Genomic DNA, 16,976 nt, shown 5'->3' with positions numbered 1-16,976 from the left:
AACGATCGATACGAGCGATTGACCCACGCGCTACTTTCCAGTACTGTCGTTTGTACTTTTGTGACACCTCCAGCGAAGGGCGCACACAAAAAAAAAAAGGAAGGCTGCGTGTCGCCCTCGTTCTGGATATGGAACTCCAACTGGGTGGGTGGAGCTTCGAGCATCTTGCAGAGGGCTCAATATCTCATAAATTTACCTAAACTATGGTTAAAAACTCGCTGACGTTTACGTGCATGTACCGCATAAACTCAGTGAGTGTGGACCTTAATATTACTGCAGTTTAATGACAAGTCTCCATATGTTTGTTGGTATAGTGCCCCCATGTGGCCAAGGTGCGCACAGCAACCACCGGCATCGTTTCCATTGAATTGAGGCGTAATGTGGCAAAATAAATAAAGAAAATTCTTTCTATCCTGTTTAATGATACCGGTGGTTGTGTATTGTTAGAAAACTGTGTGCTATTGTCGTTAGAGTCAATTGTGAAACGAAAATTCATTTTTCCTGCCTTTCTCGAGCTGCTTTTTTTTGTTTTTTCAAGTACGTTCCATAAAATGTCAATAAAACTGCCAAGGGAGCAGCTGCCATTTCAGAGCAAAACAAAACAAAGGAATGAAGGAGGCAGGGATACAAAAATGAAAGACAAGATATGGTCATCTTCATGCAGTACGACTGAAATCCCTTCAGGCCGTTTTCTTTGTTGTTGTAGGCGGAACCGTCGTCGGGAGGAACCTTTGAGTCGCCTTCCAGTTTTCCACACGGACGTTTTGTTGCGCGCATCCGTTTCCTCCCGAGAAGCCGCCTGGCTCGTCTGCTCCCGGTTGTTCGCCTTCTTGTCGTCTTTTTTGTAACTTTCCGTTTGTTCAGGTTGGTCCTTCGGTTTGTTGGCGTCGATGGAGGCGGGAGGCGGAAGTTGTTTATTTAGCGGTTTCCGGCTTTTGGGACTTTACTGCAACCACGTGCCACATGTGCTCCGATACCATCGCAAACATCGAGAGTTCTACTTGGTGACGTCAGTGGGGAAATGTTTGCACACGTACAACGTAAGGAGACGCTTTTTTTTTGTTTGTCAATTCTAAACAAAACAAAACAATCAACGCGTGTGTTCCGAAAAGGTGTTGACGTTGCACGGCGGCGTGACATGAGTTCATAGTTGAACGTGTCCTGTTTTTTTTTTTTTTTTTTGGTTTTGTTTTTGTTCCAGGTCAACCGCTTGGGCATCGTCGCAGTCAGTGAGTTCTGTATTTATTTATTTATTTACTTGTTTGAGTCCGTCTCCATGGCGACGAGGTCAATTACGGGGATCTGATGCGGTCGCCTAGGCAACAGCCTGCCGGAGGACATCACGTGCTTGGCGGCCGACAGGATGCTGGTGTTCGCCGCCGCCGGCTCGCTCGTCTACGCCTTTGCCAGGAACAAAGAGGTCGCGTGACCTTTTCCGAGGGGCGGAGCGCGTGCGATAGGCGGGGCTTCCGGTGTTCACGTGCGTGTGCGCAGGTGGTGATGTGTTACCGCGGACACAAACGCGAAGTGCGCTCGCTGCTCTCCTTCGGCGACCAACTGATCTCGGCCGACGGCGGCGGGCTCGTCGTCGTGTGGGACGTCCGAGGCGGCGGTGAGGGCGGGGCTTAGCGCCACGCCGAGTGCGAGTGTGTCAGTGCGTGCGTGTGTGTTTTTGTTTGCCGTGATATGTACTTATGTGAAATTTTACGCGCACGTGCTTGCGTAACGGACCTGCGTGTCCTCCGACAGACGCGTACCTACAACTGAACTTTGACCCCGCGACCTTTGACGTGTCCGCCATGATGCACCCCAGCACGTACCTGAATAAAGTCCTGCTGGGGAGTTCCCAGGGTGCATTGCAGCTGTGGAACCTCAAGACCAGGTTAGCGCGCTTGGTAACGGCCATTCGGGCCGTTGACAAACAAGCCATCATTTTTTTATCATTTTTTTTTTTTTTTTTTTTTAAGATCACGACGCTAAGTGGTTACTTTTGTTGCTTTTGTGTCTGCGTGTCCAGTAAGTTGCTGTACACGTTCGCGGGCTGGTCGGCCGGCGTCACCGCGCTGCAGCAGGTGAGTGGCGGGGGGGGGGGGCGTCGAACCCACCTGCGTTTTGGAGGTCCAATCAGTGACAGAGTCAAATTGGATCATGAATAAATGACTTGTTTTTGGGCCCTGAATACTTCAGAATAAGACACAGAACTCCATCCTTCCTTTTATTCTTGTTTTACTTTACGACGTTGTCTTCTGATTGAGAGCGTACAAAAAAAATTCAAATGACAAAAAATTTAATTTTTCTGATGAGGAGCGCAGGGGTGCTTGAAAGTCATCATTTTTTCCTTCTGCTGCAATACATTTTTGTATAAAAGGAAAAAAATAAGATAAAATTGTTTGGCCCTAAAAAAAAAAATGATTGCCCCCCCCCAAATGTCATCTCACGCAAGTCCACTTGCTCAAAGTTTCCATATCATCCAAAATGCCATAGACGGGCAACGGGAAATTGGCCTTGATTGTTGGACCTGGTCCAACCCGGTATTACGCCCGACCCCGGCGGAAACAAAATTCTGGCGATTATTGTAGCAGCTAATAACTTCAAGTAACCCGGACAGAGCCCGGCGGTGGACGTGGTGGGCGTCGGCACGGCGACGGGCCGCATCATCATCCACAACATCCGATTGGACGAGACGCTGATGAGCTTCACGCAGGACTGGGGACCAATCACGTCGCTGGCTTTCCGGACAGGTGGTCGCTGTGCTCGTGCGCGCGCGGAAAGTAGGAGATGTGTGTGTGTGTGAGACCTTTGACCCCGCGACAGACGGGGCCCCGACGCTGGCGGCGGGCAGCCCCCAGGGTCACGTGACCTTGTGGGACCTGGAGCGGCGGGAGCCGGCGGCTCAGCTGAGACACGCCCACCGGACGGCGGTCAGCGCCAGCTTCGTGCACGGCGAGCCGCTCCTCGTCACCAACGGCGCCGACAACGCCATCAAGGTCTGCGAAGCCGTCGTCGGGGTGCGCGCCGGTCGGACCGCAAACCGTCTCGCATTTTTTTTTTTTTTTTTTTTTCTTGCCCAGGTTTGGATCCTAGACCAGGAAGGGGGCGGAGCTAGGTTGCTGAGAAATCGTCAGGGTCACAGCGCCCCGCCCACGACCGTCCGTCACTACGACAACGAGGGGAAAAACATCCTGAGCGCGGGTAAACGCCGCCGGCGACTTCCTTCCCCGTTCGAAGGTGGGAAAGCAAACGTCTCCCCCTGCAGGTCAGGACGGCACATTGCAGTCTTTCTCCAGCGTGCACGAACGACTCAACAAGAACCTGGGACACGGTCCGACTTGGCCCGGCCGCCCCTTACGCCCGCTCTCCGACGCTTCCTTTCTTTCATGCGTTTGGATTTGTGTGCGCCTTTAGGCTCCGTCAATAAAAAGAAAGAGCAGAAGAAGAAGAAGAAGAAGATGGGGCAGTCCTACGAGGAGCTCCGCCTACCAGCAATCACCGCATTGGCCTCCGGTAGGCGCTCAAGCACACTCGCACGCGCGCGCGCGCGCCGCACGCGTGTTGACGTCCGCGTCCGTCGACAGCGACGGCCCGCCGAGCCGACTGGGACGGTATCGTGGCGTGTCACCGCGGTCGCCTGGCGACCACCACCTGGAACTACCGGCGCTGCACCATGGGAGCGCACCACCTGCGACCGCCGAGGGGCGACGATGCTGTCGCCACGGTAACCACCCGGCCCCCGCGCGCGCCAACCGCACACGCGCTGACCGCGTCCTCTCCAAGGCCGTCGACATCACTTCCTGCGGAAACTTTGCGCTGGTGGGCTCTTCGTGCGGACGCGTCGACGTTTACAACCTGCAGTCCGGACTTCATCGCGGTTGCTATGGAGACGAGGAGAAAGGTGGAACCCGCCGCTCCCGTCCGATCGCTCGCTCGGCCCGCCGTCTCTTTTTAACGCCGCTCGCCACCCCCCCCCCCCCCCCAAAGCCCACAGCGGCGCCGTGCGAGGCGTGGCCGCGGACGCGCTCAATCAGCTGACCCTCACCGCCGCGTCTGATCAGCTCCTCAAGTTCTGGCGCTTCAAGAGCCGCCAAGAGGAAGACCGGATCGAGCTGAATGCGGCCCCGTCTAGCATGGAGCTACACAGAGACAGGTATTGGGGGGGGGTGGGGGGGGGCGTTGTCAGGACTGCTGACACGTACAACAGACACTTTGTGTGACACTTGGCTAATGCTAATGCTAGCAGTGAGAGAAACAGAAATTGGTACCAGGATTTGAAGTTTCCTGGTAACGATAAACAACCCGGCAAAATAGACGACATTCCCGAGCGGGGAAATGGAAAAGACAGTTGCATCCAGGAAGGTCACAATATTCACGCTTTTGCGAAATCAAAAGTGAGTGCCTCGTCGCGGCATCGAATGTTGAGCCGTTGGTTGTGCTAAAAATGTTGTTTTGTGCCGTCTATACGAAGGCGAGGCGCATTTGAGCGTGATTGCGCCCGAGCGGCCTCGTGGAAAGAAATTCCCCGATTGGTAGCGGTGAGAGGCCGCGACGACATAAAATCACGGACGGCTTCTGCGACAAATCAGCGGAAGAAGCAAAATTTGTCATTTCCCCCCCCCCCCCCCCGCGACGGCCCGCTAGCAGTTAGCATTTTTCTCCGCTCGTCGGTATGTTGCCATGTAGCTAACAACGTTTTCTCTTCACGTTAGCGGCATGCTAGCGGTCGCTCTGGACACCTTCACGCTGCTGATCGTCGACATTGCGACGAGGCGAGTCGTCCGCAAGTTTGCGGGTCACGGGGCCAAAACCAACGACATGGTGAGTGACTCGGCCTGGGACCGGCGAGCGTCTCCGAGGTTTTTGTCGTCCGCGACGTGGCTTTCGAAGATCTTGTCGCGGGTGTCCCACAAGGTTCAATCTCGGGTTCTCGTGTACGCAGGTGAGCGTCACGTCAGACTTGCGTCTGGTTTGATTTGATTTCTGGGCAGAGAATCCAAGCTGCAGATGTTGTGGATTTTGAGTTTGATGCCGATTGGGGTATTTGACAATTCTGATCAATTTGAAAAATGAGCAAATTGGGGCCCCTTAAAAATCTGCAGATTATTATCCCATGTCCTCATCTTTGTCTTGTCGTGTGAAATCCATGCTGTTGTTTTTTTTCATTCGTTCGATTTGGATTTTTCTTTGCCGAATTATGCTTGAAGGCTGTTGAGGAGCTGACTTTGACACTTGGTCAACTTTTGTCAGACAGCCATGAACATTTTTTCCCATTTTTCAAAGAAACCTTTCTTGATTTCAATTAAAAAAAAAAAGGGATTCCCGAACGCAAGCGCGCCTCCAAACCTGCTTTAGGCCAAAACATTTATTTGAAAATATAAACACGCCGTTGTTTTCCGCTTTAGCTTCATCCTGTGAATTAATAATAACTGTCGCATCTTTTTTTTCCACTGGGGTGTGAGCGTCGAGCGTGCTTGGGCGTCGTCGTTTTCACGATATTTTTACGAGCAGCCGCGCCACCTCGGATTCTTTTAGTCTTTGCGTGCCTTCCGGCCGGCGCAGATTGCACACGGCGCCGACGGGCGAGTGCTGAGCCAATCGGGACCCAGAACGGTCCCGGTTGGCCAAGGGGCTAACAACAACGCAGCCTCTCGTCGGCCATTTTGGGCTGGCGTTTTCTTTGACCGTGTCTTACATTTTGGGACATTTTTGGTGAGCAAATTTCCGGAAAAGCTGCCTTTTGTCTTTGGTCTTCTTCAGACTTTCAGTCCAGACGGTCGCTGGTTGATCACCGGCGGGATGGACTGCGCCATTCGCACGTGGGACCTCCCCTCGGGGAGGTGAGTTCCGCCGTCCCCTCGTTGAAAACGCAGAAACCCTCGAGCAAACGTTGCTGTGTGTTCAGCCTGGTGGACTGCTTCCTGGTTTCCATGGTGCCAGTTAGCGTATCCATGTCCCCGACCGGCGACTACCTGGCGACGGCGCACGTGGACAGTCTCGGCATTTACTTGTGGTCGGTTTTTTTTTCCCACTCGTCGGCGTCGGCAGCCTATCACGGGGCGCGTCTCTCCTCCTCAGGACCAATAAGAGCCTGTGCGGGCCCGTGGGGCTCCGCCCTCTCCCGGCCGACCACCGGCCGGAGGAAGAGGCCTCCGAGGCCGAGCGCCGGACCGCGCCGGAGGAGCCCGAGCGGGCGTACGTCTCGGCGGAGCAGCTGGGGGCGGAGCTGGTGACGCTGTCGCGGCTCTCCGAGTCGCGCTGGAAACATCTGCTGTGCCTCGACGCCGTCAAGGTAGGCCCGGCGTGGCGCCACAAAACGGCCACGTGACACTCTGACCGCGGCACGACGGCGGCTGTTTCCAGAGGAGGAACAAAGCGGCCACGCCGCCAGTGGCCGGACCGCCGGCGCCCTTCTTCCTGCCCACCGTGCCGGGCCTGACGCCGCGTTTCTCGGAGCCGCCTCAGGAATCGCAGGTCGGCGCCGCGCCGCGCCGTTCCGGAACGTTCACTATTGGACCTTCTCTCATCATTTCTGCGTGTGAAGGAGTCAAAGGTGTTGAGCTGCAGTCTGCCGTCTCAGAGGTCAAAGTTCGCCGGTGCTCTGGAGGCGTCTCTCGTCACGGGGTCGTGTGAGTTCAGCCGCAAAACTCGAATCCACGTGTCGCCGTTCTCGTTTGATCGATTTCTTGGGTTTTTTTTTTTTTGGGCGGGGGGGGTCCCCATCCAGTCGCCGTCCCCGCGGACCTGTTGAAGACTTTCGGCCCGTCCGCCGTCTCCGTCGAGCTCGCCGGTCTGTCGGCCGAGGGGGGCGGAGCCGACGGCCTCCTGCGGGCCTTCGTCGGCATGATCGACAGCATGTTGGCCGGCGGGCGGGACTTCGATCTGGCTCACGCTTACCTGTCGCTCTTCCTCAAGGTGACGCATCCGATCTGCGTACTTCTCCGTTTCCGTTGTGTTTACGTATACTTCAAATGTTCCCGAATCTCAACGTGCAAATGTTGCTGAATGTGTGTGCACGAACCATTTTTCAATATGTTTCTAGCGCGGACCTCGGTCGTTCCCCGGCCCAAAAAAAAAAAAATCATAATAATCAAATCTCGCGAATGTCATTAATGAGGAGGAAACATTTTCGATTCATTTTTATTTTGATTTGTAGTTATTTCCGAGGCGGAAGCAATTCATCGCATCTTCCCGAATGACTTACGGGGCTGTTGACGACAGCAGGGTAGAACCGATTTTTCTCTGAAGTCCTCCTCAATGGCCGCCTCTGGTTTTGCGTTCCGGGTTTGATTCCCAATGTTTTTATTGTGACTCTAACGCATTGCGTCCTGTCGACAGCTTCACCTGCGCTCGCTGGCGCGGGACGCCGTCGCCGTGGAAGCGTTGCTCCGCCTCTCTTCGCGACTCGAGGCCGGGTGGGCGGAGCTGCGGGCCTCTTTCGCCCAATCGCTTTGTTTGTTGGCGTACGCCAAAAGTGCGCTTTTGTGAGTGCGCGCCCGTGCCGCCTTTCGACGATGTCAAACTTTTACTTTGTTTACAATAAAAACAAACCCAAAAAAAAAAAAAATGTCATAAATTCCTGAAAACACCAGAAAAAAAATTTCATCAGCAATATTGTCATAAAATAAAATGTTTAATGTGTTGACATGACGAGCAGCCAATCGGGGGCCTCCGGATGAGCGGGGAAAAAAGAAAACAGAAGCAACAGTTTTTTTTTGTTTTTTTTTTAAATAAAAAATCATTTCAGTTTGTGAAACTTTTGTTTTCTCATCATTTTTATCTTCACTGACTTTGCCACATTAGCTTGATTGGCATGAGCAAGAAAATGTGTCTGTTACGTTCGAAGACAAAAATAATCCAATAATAGTCATGAGAAATGTGCTGTCATTCACAAACTTGGTTGTTAGCAAGCAATATTGCGAACTCTTCACGACAAAATAGTGAGTTGCATGGGAATTAATTGAGAATTTACTCGCGTTTACGAGTCAGTCCTTGTTTTTATCCGACGGATCCATTCCGCGTGTCGTTGTACGTCACTTCCGCACGCCCAAGATGGCGGCGTCCTTACGGGTGGCGTGTGGCCGGAAGCTTTTCAGGTATTTGGAATTCAATTTTGATTTGAAAGGCATTTGGACATGAGTTAAGAGAACGGGCAAACCTCGAGCGGACGCGAGTAAGACGCAAGAAGGTGAAGTTTGCTCAGCGTTCTGGCAACAAGCTGATATCGGTGTCTTATTTCCTTTTGTACCACGCCAATTTCTTGCGGTTTCGTGTGACGTCAACTTGTTCATCCATGTTCTGTGAAGAAACTTTCATCGGTGCGTTTCCCTTATCCTCACAAGGGTCGCGGGAGTAATATTCATGACTTATTTAACGTCAGGAGATGTTTACTATATGGCTGTCACTTATGTGTGTTCAGGTTTTGCCTCGTTTATTGATATTTTTTTTTTGTACACGAATACTTTGTGCTTGCTTCGTGCGAGATGTAGTTCACAATCGTCTTTATTGACCGAGCTTGTCGAAAACACACGAGGAATTTGCCGCGGCTTTGTTGGAGGCGCCCGAGTACGACAGCATGTGACGGAAAAGAATGTAGAGACTGCACTGAGAGCAATTCAAGGTTTTGCCATCATGCCCATCCTGGCAGTTGAGAGCAGTTTGACACCACTAATAAATCGTCGCTAATCTTCCTGAACATACGATGCGAAATGCCACAGACGGGCTAACGCCTCAAACGAGGTTTCTCTACGCACGTGCTTATGTTTTAAGAGTTCGCCCCGTGAGCTGCGGCCATCGGCGCTTCTTCACTTCTGGCAAGTTGAAACAGTTTCTGTTTTAAATTTAATAAAAGGAGGCGGGGCAGAGCGTGGGCCAATTAGCTGTCTCGTGTCTCGCAAGGTCGCGGTTTCTTCTTCCGGCCGAGGCCCCTCCCGCTCCTGGTGGTGACGGGCGGCGGTTACTACGGTTACCAGCATTACAAGAGGCGCGAGGACGGAGCCCCGCCCGCTCTGGCCACGCCCACTCAGGTAAGACGACGTCTTGCGCCGGGTCGTGCCGACGGGCGGACGGTCGTCGTCATCCTCCCGGTCGTGCGCGCTATGATGTTGGTCCCGCAGGTGGCGCTGTATCGCTCCTTCCCGACCCGCCTGCTGTCTCGGGCGTGGGGGCGTGTCAACGACGCGGAGCTTCCGGCGTGGCTGCGCAAACCCGTCTACTCGCTCTACATCTGGACCTTTGGCGTCAACATGCAGGTCACGCGCGCGCTCACCAAAAAACATTTAGCTCCAAACGTTGAATCGCTCGTCTTTGTGGTGGATTAAATTAAATGACGGTTTTAATACGGTTTGCACGCAGCGTGCCAACTTCTTTGAAGTGAGCCTTTTAGCCAATGAAAATTCCTCCACTCAAGACAGAAAATGTTTAACCCCCTGCAACAAAAGTGAGCAGACCCCTGATATTTTTGTCAACATATTTCACCTTTTGACAGATAAGATGGCATCAATATGCAGTTTGGAATGAGCTGGAAAATACATTTTCCGTCCAGGCCCCGAGGGAGAAAAGCGCTCCCAAACCACAATCCCTCATTCCCAAGTCACCATCGTTAGCGTTCCTTCAGACCTCACGTCACGTATTGAAACGGCGCCCCCTTGCGGTCGGCGTGCGCTGTCATCCAACAGGAAGCCGCGGTGGAGGACTTGCGTCATTACCGCAATCTTGGCGAGTTTTTCCGGCGGCGTCTCAAAGAGTCTGCGCGTCCGCTTTGCTCCGCCTCTTGCCTGGTAGGAGCTCCTCCCTCATCCGAATGTTGAATTATGTCATCGCTAAAAAAAAAAAAAAAAAAATCTTCCCCGTGGCAAATAAAGTTGAATTGACGGATAAAATCGGCAGTGTCTGAATGCCTGACGATGAGCGAGATTGTTCGCCGGCAGGTGTGTCCAGCAGACGGCAGGATCGTGCACCTGGGTCGGGTCTCGAGTTCTGAGGTGGAGCAAGTCAAGGGGGTCACGTACAGTCTGGAACAGTTCCTCGGGCCGCAAGATGGCCACAGCCACGGTAAGAGAAAGCACTCTGAAACTGCAGCGCAATTGAGACTCCTCAAGGGTCTCCCAAATCCATCTGAGGTCCAGATTTTTTTTTGTCTCCAGACGGGTTTTGGGTTTTATCCTCTGCCGGTGGGGAAATGTCGACAATCGTTGCCAACTGTGGGCCCGCGAACCCCCTTTGAGACTTGACTTGGTTCGGGTTGGCCTTCAGGGCACAAATTTGTGAATTGGCTGGCAATTTGGTTCCCGCGGGGAACGGTGAAGTGATTGAGGGAGTGGACCCCCACACCCCCACCCCCCCCCCCCCCACGCCGGCCTCCGAATCAACTCCGCTCACGACTCCCTCCCTGACCCCCGATTTGACTTCCTCAGCGTCGGCGTCCACTCGGTCGTTCCGGGACCGCCTGCTGACGAGTCCCGACAACGAGCTCTTCCACGTGGTGGTGTACTTGGCGCCGGGCGACTACCATCGCTTCCACTCGCCCGCCGACTGGACGGTGGCGCTCAGGCGGCACTTCACAGGTCAGAGCGCGCGTCCGAGTCCGAGTCCGAGTCCGCTGCTCGCGTCGTCTTTGTGACTTTGCGCCTGCGCGTCAGGTTCTCTGCTGTCGGTGAGTCCGGGCGTGGCGGGCCGGGTGAAGGACTTGTTCTGCCTGAACGAGCGCGTGGCTCTCAGCGGCCGATGGCGGCACGGCTTCTTCTCCTTCACGGCCGTGGGCGCCACCAACGTGGGCTCCATACGCATCTACTTCGACCGGGTCAGTACGGCCGAACGTCGCCATCTGAAACGGGCTTCGGCGAAAGCCAAAGTCGCGCCCGTCGCCGCCTTCGTGATTCTTGCCGCGAAATCTTTTCGCTTTTAACTCAGCCTGACTGATTTTTTTTTTTAAAATCGAGCTGCTGCTCCTCCGCATCGAGGAGCCAGATGAGGTGACTGGCGCGACCTCGTACGAGCTCGGATGGAAATGTCCTTTTTTTTTTTGTTGTTTTTTTTTTTTCATTTTGTTTTGTGAGGTTCCAAAATTTGAATGACGACGGAACCTCACGTACGCCACCCGCTTGAGGCAAATGAAGACTGCGCAAGAGGAGCCGCAGCCGCCGATGCAAAACGAGCCGACTTGCCAACGGTCGCTCAAGTTGGCCCGGAGTGAATCTCGTGCCGACTCCCGCCGTGGCTCCCGCAGCGATTCCCGTCGTCCGTCGCTTCCGGAATGCCGCCGCCGCAGCGACGTCAACGGCGACTTTAATTTTGTCGGATTTGGCGTGCGACTAAATGGCGTCGTCTGTGCCGCTTTCAGGAGCTGCGGACCAACGCGCCTCACGACAAGAAAGGCGGTTTCCGCGACCTGCGCTACGCGGAGGCGGAGCCGGCCGAAGGGGGCGTCGCCCTGCAGCGGGGCGAGGCGGTGGGCGAGTTCAACCTGGGCTCCACCGTGGTGGTCCTCTTCGAAGCCCCCAAAAGTTTCGCCTTCAGCGTCGAGCCGGGGCAAACCGTGCGAGTGGGGGAGGGGCTGGGCAGCCTCTGATTGGCTGACCGAACTCGGGGAGGGGAGGGGAGGGGCTTCCGATCGGGGCATTTCCCACCATGCCTTGCAGCTGTTCTGCCTTCCAGGCTGCTTGTTGGACTTTCATCATATGAAATATTCCAAGTCATGTAAATTAAAATCCTTTTTTTTTTTTTTTAATTTGTTGTTTTTTGTCAAACATTTTAATTTAAGCGATGGCCCTTAAACTGAGGCCAATTAATGATTTATATGATATAAATAATAAATACCCACGTTGACTTAGGACCAGGCGTATTTGTGCTTCACCATTTTTTTTTTTTTTTTTTTTTCTTTTTGGGGTGGGGGGCAACTCTTATTTGTAGCATTTTGAAAAGGAAACTGGTGACACCCCCAAGCAGCAGGGGGCGCCACACGGCAGAACAAAACATTTGGAGACAATTACAAAACGAAAAAAACTCCCAACTCCCACCCGGACGTTCGTGTGCACTTGGAGTCACTCCCTGGGCCACACCCCTTAAAGGTAAGGTTTATTTCTCGACATTCTTTTTATACCGGCAGTGATATTTGTCTTTGTTAAAATGACAATTTGGATCAAAGACTTGCTGATGTTTAGCCCCGCCCCAGGCGGCGGCAGCAGCACAACCAATAGGAGAGAGGTTTGCAGCAGCCGCCGCGGCGAAAGCGCGGTTCGGCGAGCCCGCCGCGCGTCCACGTCACGGCGCCGTCCACGTCCTTGGCCGCCCGAGGGGTCTTCCCGTCCCCGGCCGCCGACGTCCCGGAGCCGGCGCGCGTCTTGAGCGCCAGGAAAGAGGTCAGGTCCAGGTCCAGTGCGGCGGCGCCCCCGCGCGGACGAGGCGTGTTCTGCCGGCACTGAGGACACGGGATCCACACCTGAAGGTTGCGAGTCGGAGATTAAGCGGGCGGACCGTTTCGTCGGAACGCGACGCTAAATTCGGCTACAAGTTTAGCTAGCGAGCTTCATGTTAGCTCAAGGTTCCGGACGTGACCGGGAAGTCACCTGCTCGTTGATGACGGCGTCCAGCCGCTTCACGCACGCCTGGCAGAAGGTGTGGCCGCAGTGCAGTCGCCGCGGCAACCGTGCGGCCAGATCGTAGCGGCCGAAGCACACGATGCAGCGCTGGGCCTCTTCCGCTTCTTCGGCCTTTTTCATCTGAACGTCGTCGTGAATGGAGACATTTGTCCCGAAATATGTTGGACTCGTTGTGAAGATAAGCGGACTAAATCGTGGAGAAATGGCGTGACATGCTTTCACCATTTGGGTTTTGCAGATTTTTGGGCGGGGGCGGGGGCGGGGAGGCAAGTTGCCTGAAAATGCCCTTCCAGTTCGAATAGTCCCCCGGTGCGCCTTGTTGTCAGCTGCAAGTGTGCGCACATCAAGAAGAGCAAAGACGGACGTGGCGGAGGGCAGAATTCTGGCCAATTTAGAGTGCCTCGTTGTCTGCTGTGAGCGGGCGCACGTCACGTGTCAGGTCGAAATCCCTACCAAGCAGCCAGCGTGTCAAGCGTTTGTGTTGAAATTCCCGTGGCGTCAATCCTCGCGTGCGTTAGCCCATCTGTGGCGTTTGGCATCATTGCTGACATTAAACTAGCGAACTGTGACTGCGTGAAAAGTTGGAATTCGCTCAGTGGTGTGCAGTCAACGCTTCCAGCCCCCACAGTACCATCGATTAGCTTCGTATGGTCGTGTATGTGTCCTTTTTTTGCGGGGGGGGTCGAGCGCAATTTGAGCACGTCCCAATGACGGCCGAGCGGCGCCGTGGGCCGCGTGGCCATTTTTCCCTCCTCCGGTCGTTTGCATGTTGGACGACGAAAACTGGTCCAATTTTCAAGATGAGGCGCCGCGCCGCAAGCACTAGCGGAACATTGATGCTCGTTCCCGTTAGCCCGTCTATGGCGAGTGGAATATTTCAAATGTACGCAGGTTGTGCTGCAAAACACGTTCCCACAAATACCGCACAACAATTTGAAACTTGTTTTTGGGCGGTTTGGCTCGCTCTACGAAGTTGACCCTGAATGACTTCATCGGACGATATTTGTAAAATGAAGTAGAGTACGTCAAAACAAATGGGCGGGGCTTAAGAATATTGCAAAAACTTACTTTGTGACGTCACATCTTGTCTGTTCAGGACTTTGTTTTGTATTCCTCGGCGCCGTCTGGCTTGCTTTTCGTTCGTTTTCCTGCTCGCCCTTTACCAGATTTTTTCTTTTTTTTTGGGCGGGGGGGGGGGGGATGAAATATTCAAGACGCCGTTTTCTATTGGCTGCTGCGGTCACCTCTCAGGTGTCGCCGCTGAGTGGTTGCCTAGCAACTGCTCTCACGCTGCCACCATGTCAGTCGCTTGTGATTGGACGACGTCGCGCAGCCTCCAAAAGAGGCGGGTGGGGGGTGGGGGGGGGTGTCAGTTTCGGTCCACGACCATCGCAAAACAATGCGAGGCGAGAACCGGTCGGACAAGCACTCGGACCTCGGCAGCATTTGGACGATTTGATGTCGGGTTCTTTTTAATTGTAATGTATTTCCATTTGAATTTTCAAACCAGTTTTTTCATGAAAAAAATATATCTTTCTCCTGGTGAGAATACCGCGAGAGTGATTAAGAGAGCAACATTCAATAATCCCAACATTTTTGCTGTAAAAGAAAGAGAAGTCCTTACAAAGAAATACAATTCAAAATACTTTACAAAAAAAAAAAAAGATATTAACGTACAATCGATCTGGTCATTTTCTATACTGACTCCAAGAAAACACATTTGCTGCATGGAGTTTGTTGGTTGGTTGCCACGACAACGCTATTTGCCCTCTGGCCTCCTCCGGCCAAAGGTTTCAACATCTTGAAGGATTAAAAACGCTCACAGTTGACGAACACGGAAACACTCAAGAGGAACATTTGAAGATGGCGGCGAAGAAGTTTTTCAACAACGGCGTCTCTTCCTTTCTTTCCCGAGCCTGGCCGGCGACGCGCCGTCACTTCCTCCTCCGGCATCGGTAGCAGCAGGCGCAGCGCCCGCCGTCGCCGTTCTCCTCGGCGTCCTTCACTAAATAGGGCGGGGGGGCCACGTAGGCGGCGCCGGGGTCGCTCCCGTTGAGCGCCGCCGGATTCCCGATGACGACGGCGCCGTCGGTCGTGCGCAGTTTGGCGCGAGGGATGGTCACCTGCCCGTAAGGGTTGTCCAGAGACACGCGGATGTTGGACGACATGGCGCCCCGCTGGCTGAAAGAAACGCAAAAAATCCGCAGGTCTGAAAGGTGAAATATTGCGCACGACGCCGACAGAAGACGTGACGGTGAACAAAATCACGGCGTTTTTGGTCCTTAGCGCGAATAATTGCAGTCGGAACACTGCGCAAGATTTCGTTTGTACGGCTGGGAACGTTGGTCGACACGGATCGATTCCGCTACACGGAGCCGCCGTTCTGTTCTTCCCTCAGTCGTCAACAAGACTCCTCCACTCTCATCCCTGACCCGGAGAGGCCACTCCGCCCTCTTCCCACCGTCTCAGATTTGGAGGTGCCAGGCAGCGAGAGTTGGAGATCAAGACTTGATTGAAATTGGGGAAGCCTCGGCAGAGTCCAACCCACACGGGAAACGAGTCCGACTCTCACACGGGTCGTACCCCCAACTCCCACAGCACCTCCGACAAGACCCCCCGGGGGACAAGCGCAAACGCCTTCTCCGAGTCCGCGAACTCCCTCACGCCCTCGAGTATCCTGCCCGGGGCGTAGAGCTGGTCCACTGTTCCACGGCCAGGACGAAAACCACATTGAATCTGAGATTCGAGTTCTCGACGGACCCTCCTCTCCAGCACCCCGTGGTAGACCTTACCGGGGAGGCCGAGCAGCGTGACCCCCCACTCCCCCTGTAGTTGGAAGGCACCCTCCGGTCCCCCCCAAGTCATCCGGCACGCCACCCGGGAGCTTCTTGACCCCAGAGCTCGGAGAGACCCCAGACTCGACTTCCTTGTGGAATTGAGGAGGCCCTGGAAGTTGAGATCGGCGGCGCAAACGCCGGACGGTGGACCAGAATTTCCTCAAAGCCGTCCGGAACGCCTCCCACATCCGTTTTTGCCTCATCGACCGCAAAAGCCGCTTTCCGCTTGGCCATCCGGGCCGACAGGACTCCTCCTTCGGCTTGACGCTCCAACCGGAGCGCCAAAACCTGGAGGTGACGCTTCCAAACTTTTCTCCGGTCGCAAAATCTGCATTTTTTTTCTTTGCCTTGATCGGAGCTGCCCGCTCACGCCGCCGCCCTCATCCTCGCAACGTGCAAACCGGAAGCAGCCCGCCGACGGACAAACCCAAACGGACGCCGAACCTTTCAGAGTAAAAGTCTGAGAAGAAGACAAAACTCGGAGGAGAAAGCAACGCGACTTGCCTGCTGAAGCTGAGCCAAAGTTGAGCTTTGGCGAAAAAGAGGGCCGAGGCGCTCTTGAGCTGAATCTGGCTGGACCGCCCAAACCTGTTCGGCTGGACGACACGCCCCCTTCCGCTCAACAGGTGGAATGTTGACACCGAATGAGCGTCACGACGAGCCTTGTTGTTTCTTCGCGGACTCGGCGACGATCAGCGGCGCATTTTGTGCTTCTGCTGAGAGTTATTGATTGACTGATTGCTTTTCTGGTGGAATATTTATTTATTCTCGTTGACATTTTTTTTTTCATGATTTTTGGTCGTCATTTGTGCTGGCATTTCCATACACTGTGGAGAAATGTACAACGAATTTGATGGACGCCTACTTCCGCTTTTGGAATGGCAGTTTTCATCCGTGAAGTCTCATCTCGCGATATGGCCAATTGGCGGTGTGCGTCATTGTGGCCACCATATTGGATGGGGCACCTTTGCGACCAAAAATTCACGTAGCGATTTTCACATGCCGGCGCGTCGGTCGTGCTTTTGACAGGTTGCCGTTGGATTCAGTCGTCCACCAGACGTCGCTACAGCCTTCAAACCCGGACTCACCAATCCTGGTCATTAAATCAGTTCGGAAATAGAATGCCTCATTCGAAACTTGAAAATCAATAAATACTTGAGTACTCGTGTTCAAGTCCACACCAGCTGAGACCATGATTTGGCCAAAGTCGGGCTCGGGAACTGAGACCAGGTCCACACCAAGACCGAGACCATTAAAATCTATTTAAAAAAAAAATGAAACATGACAGGATCGAACAGTTAAAGTGGACTGTGTCTGCATTTGAATTTTCTTTTAAATACATTTGACCCCAAAAAAAAAAAAAGTATTTCCAACTAAATGATTGCAATAACAAAAAGTACTGCTTGGTTGCCTTTAAGAAAGAGGGGTGTCGCTCACAACTGTGGCCGCTGGGGTCAAGGACACAACACCTGTCTTGATACTTTATTTCTATCGAGCTAACTTCTCATAGCACAAATGAGGTTGAAGTTGAAGTTGCAGATCAGCGGTC

General features: G+C 53.6%; 4 protein-coding genes across 8 annotated transcripts; 2 read left to right on the top strand and 2 right to left on the bottom strand.

Annotated features, from left to right (window-relative positions):
* Positions 1–694: 694 nt before the first annotated feature.
* wdr36 (WD repeat domain 36) lies at positions 695–7,715 on the top strand. The gene is made up of 22 exons (XM_061800659.1): positions 695–1,040; positions 1,202–1,229; positions 1,320–1,420; positions 1,495–1,612; positions 1,750–1,882; positions 2,018–2,072; positions 2,609–2,741; positions 2,815–2,987; positions 3,072–3,192; positions 3,257–3,322; positions 3,406–3,504; positions 3,576–3,715; positions 3,775–3,892; positions 3,979–4,144; positions 4,704–4,812; positions 5,752–5,831; positions 5,897–6,004; positions 6,070–6,283; positions 6,355–6,465; positions 6,536–6,620; positions 6,719–6,906; positions 7,330–7,715. The coding sequence occupies exons 1-22, from the start codon at positions 891–893 to the stop codon at positions 7,477–7,479; spliced, it is 2,646 nt and encodes an 881-aa protein (XP_061656643.1). The 5' UTR covers positions 695–890; the 3' UTR covers positions 7,480–7,715.
* Positions 7,716–7,976: 261 nt separating this feature from the next.
* On the top strand, positions 7,977–11,696 carry pisd (phosphatidylserine decarboxylase). Of its 2 annotated transcripts, XM_061800692.1 has the most exons (9): positions 7,977–8,087; positions 8,761–8,804; positions 8,890–9,017; positions 9,108–9,242; positions 9,669–9,770; positions 9,921–10,044; positions 10,407–10,556; positions 10,632–10,792; positions 11,333–11,696. In XM_061800692.1, exons 1-9 carry the CDS (start codon positions 8,044–8,046, stop codon positions 11,558–11,560), a joined length of 1,116 nt encoding a protein of 371 aa, XP_061656676.1. In that variant the 5' UTR covers positions 7,977–8,043; the 3' UTR covers positions 11,561–11,696. The 2 variants fall into 2 exon arrangements, with proteins under 2 accessions (XP_061656676.1, XP_061656675.1); XM_061800691.1 differs by lacking the exon at positions 7,977–8,087 and having other exon boundaries at positions 8,104–8,804.
* Positions 11,697–11,878: 182 nt separating this feature from the next.
* On the bottom strand, positions 11,879–13,771 carry rnf224 (ring finger protein 224). Of its 3 annotated transcripts, none has more exons than XM_061800702.1 (3): positions 13,659–13,771; positions 12,558–12,710; positions 11,879–12,430 (listed from the first exon to the last, which is right to left on the bottom strand). In XM_061800702.1, the coding sequence occupies exons 2-3, from the start codon at positions 12,708–12,710 to the stop codon at positions 12,149–12,151; spliced, it is 435 nt and encodes a 144-aa protein (XP_061656686.1). In that variant the 5' UTR covers positions 13,659–13,771; the 3' UTR covers positions 11,879–12,148. The 3 variants fall into 3 exon arrangements, with proteins under 3 accessions (XP_061656686.1, XP_061656684.1, XP_061656685.1); XM_061800700.1 differs by having other exon boundaries at positions 12,558–13,039; positions 13,659–13,748; XM_061800701.1 differs by having other exon boundaries at positions 12,558–12,777; positions 13,659–13,741.
* Positions 13,772–13,972: 201 nt separating this feature from the next.
* si:ch211-202f5.3 (uncharacterized) lies at positions 13,973–16,720 on the bottom strand. 2 transcript variants are annotated; one of them, XM_061800711.1, is made up of 2 exons: positions 15,932–16,720; positions 13,973–14,767 (listed from the first exon to the last, which is right to left on the bottom strand). In XM_061800711.1, exon 2 carries the CDS (start codon positions 14,756–14,758, stop codon positions 14,525–14,527), a length of 234 nt encoding a protein of 77 aa, XP_061656695.1. In that variant the 5' UTR covers positions 14,759–14,767; positions 15,932–16,720; the 3' UTR covers positions 13,973–14,524. The 2 variants fall into 2 exon arrangements, with proteins under 2 accessions (XP_061656695.1, XP_061656694.1); XM_061800710.1 differs by having other exon boundaries at positions 13,976–14,767; positions 15,928–16,712.
* Positions 16,721–16,976: the final 256 nt, after the last annotated feature.

This window comes from Syngnathoides biaculeatus, chromosome 17, assembly GCF_019802595.1.
Source record: "Syngnathoides biaculeatus isolate LvHL_M chromosome 17, ASM1980259v1, whole genome shotgun sequence".
Classification (NCBI taxonomy): Eukaryota; Metazoa; Chordata; class Actinopteri; order Syngnathiformes; family Syngnathidae; genus Syngnathoides; species Syngnathoides biaculeatus.
Note: the sequence above shows the minus strand (reverse complement) of the source record. Positions and strands in the feature narration are given on the sequence as shown.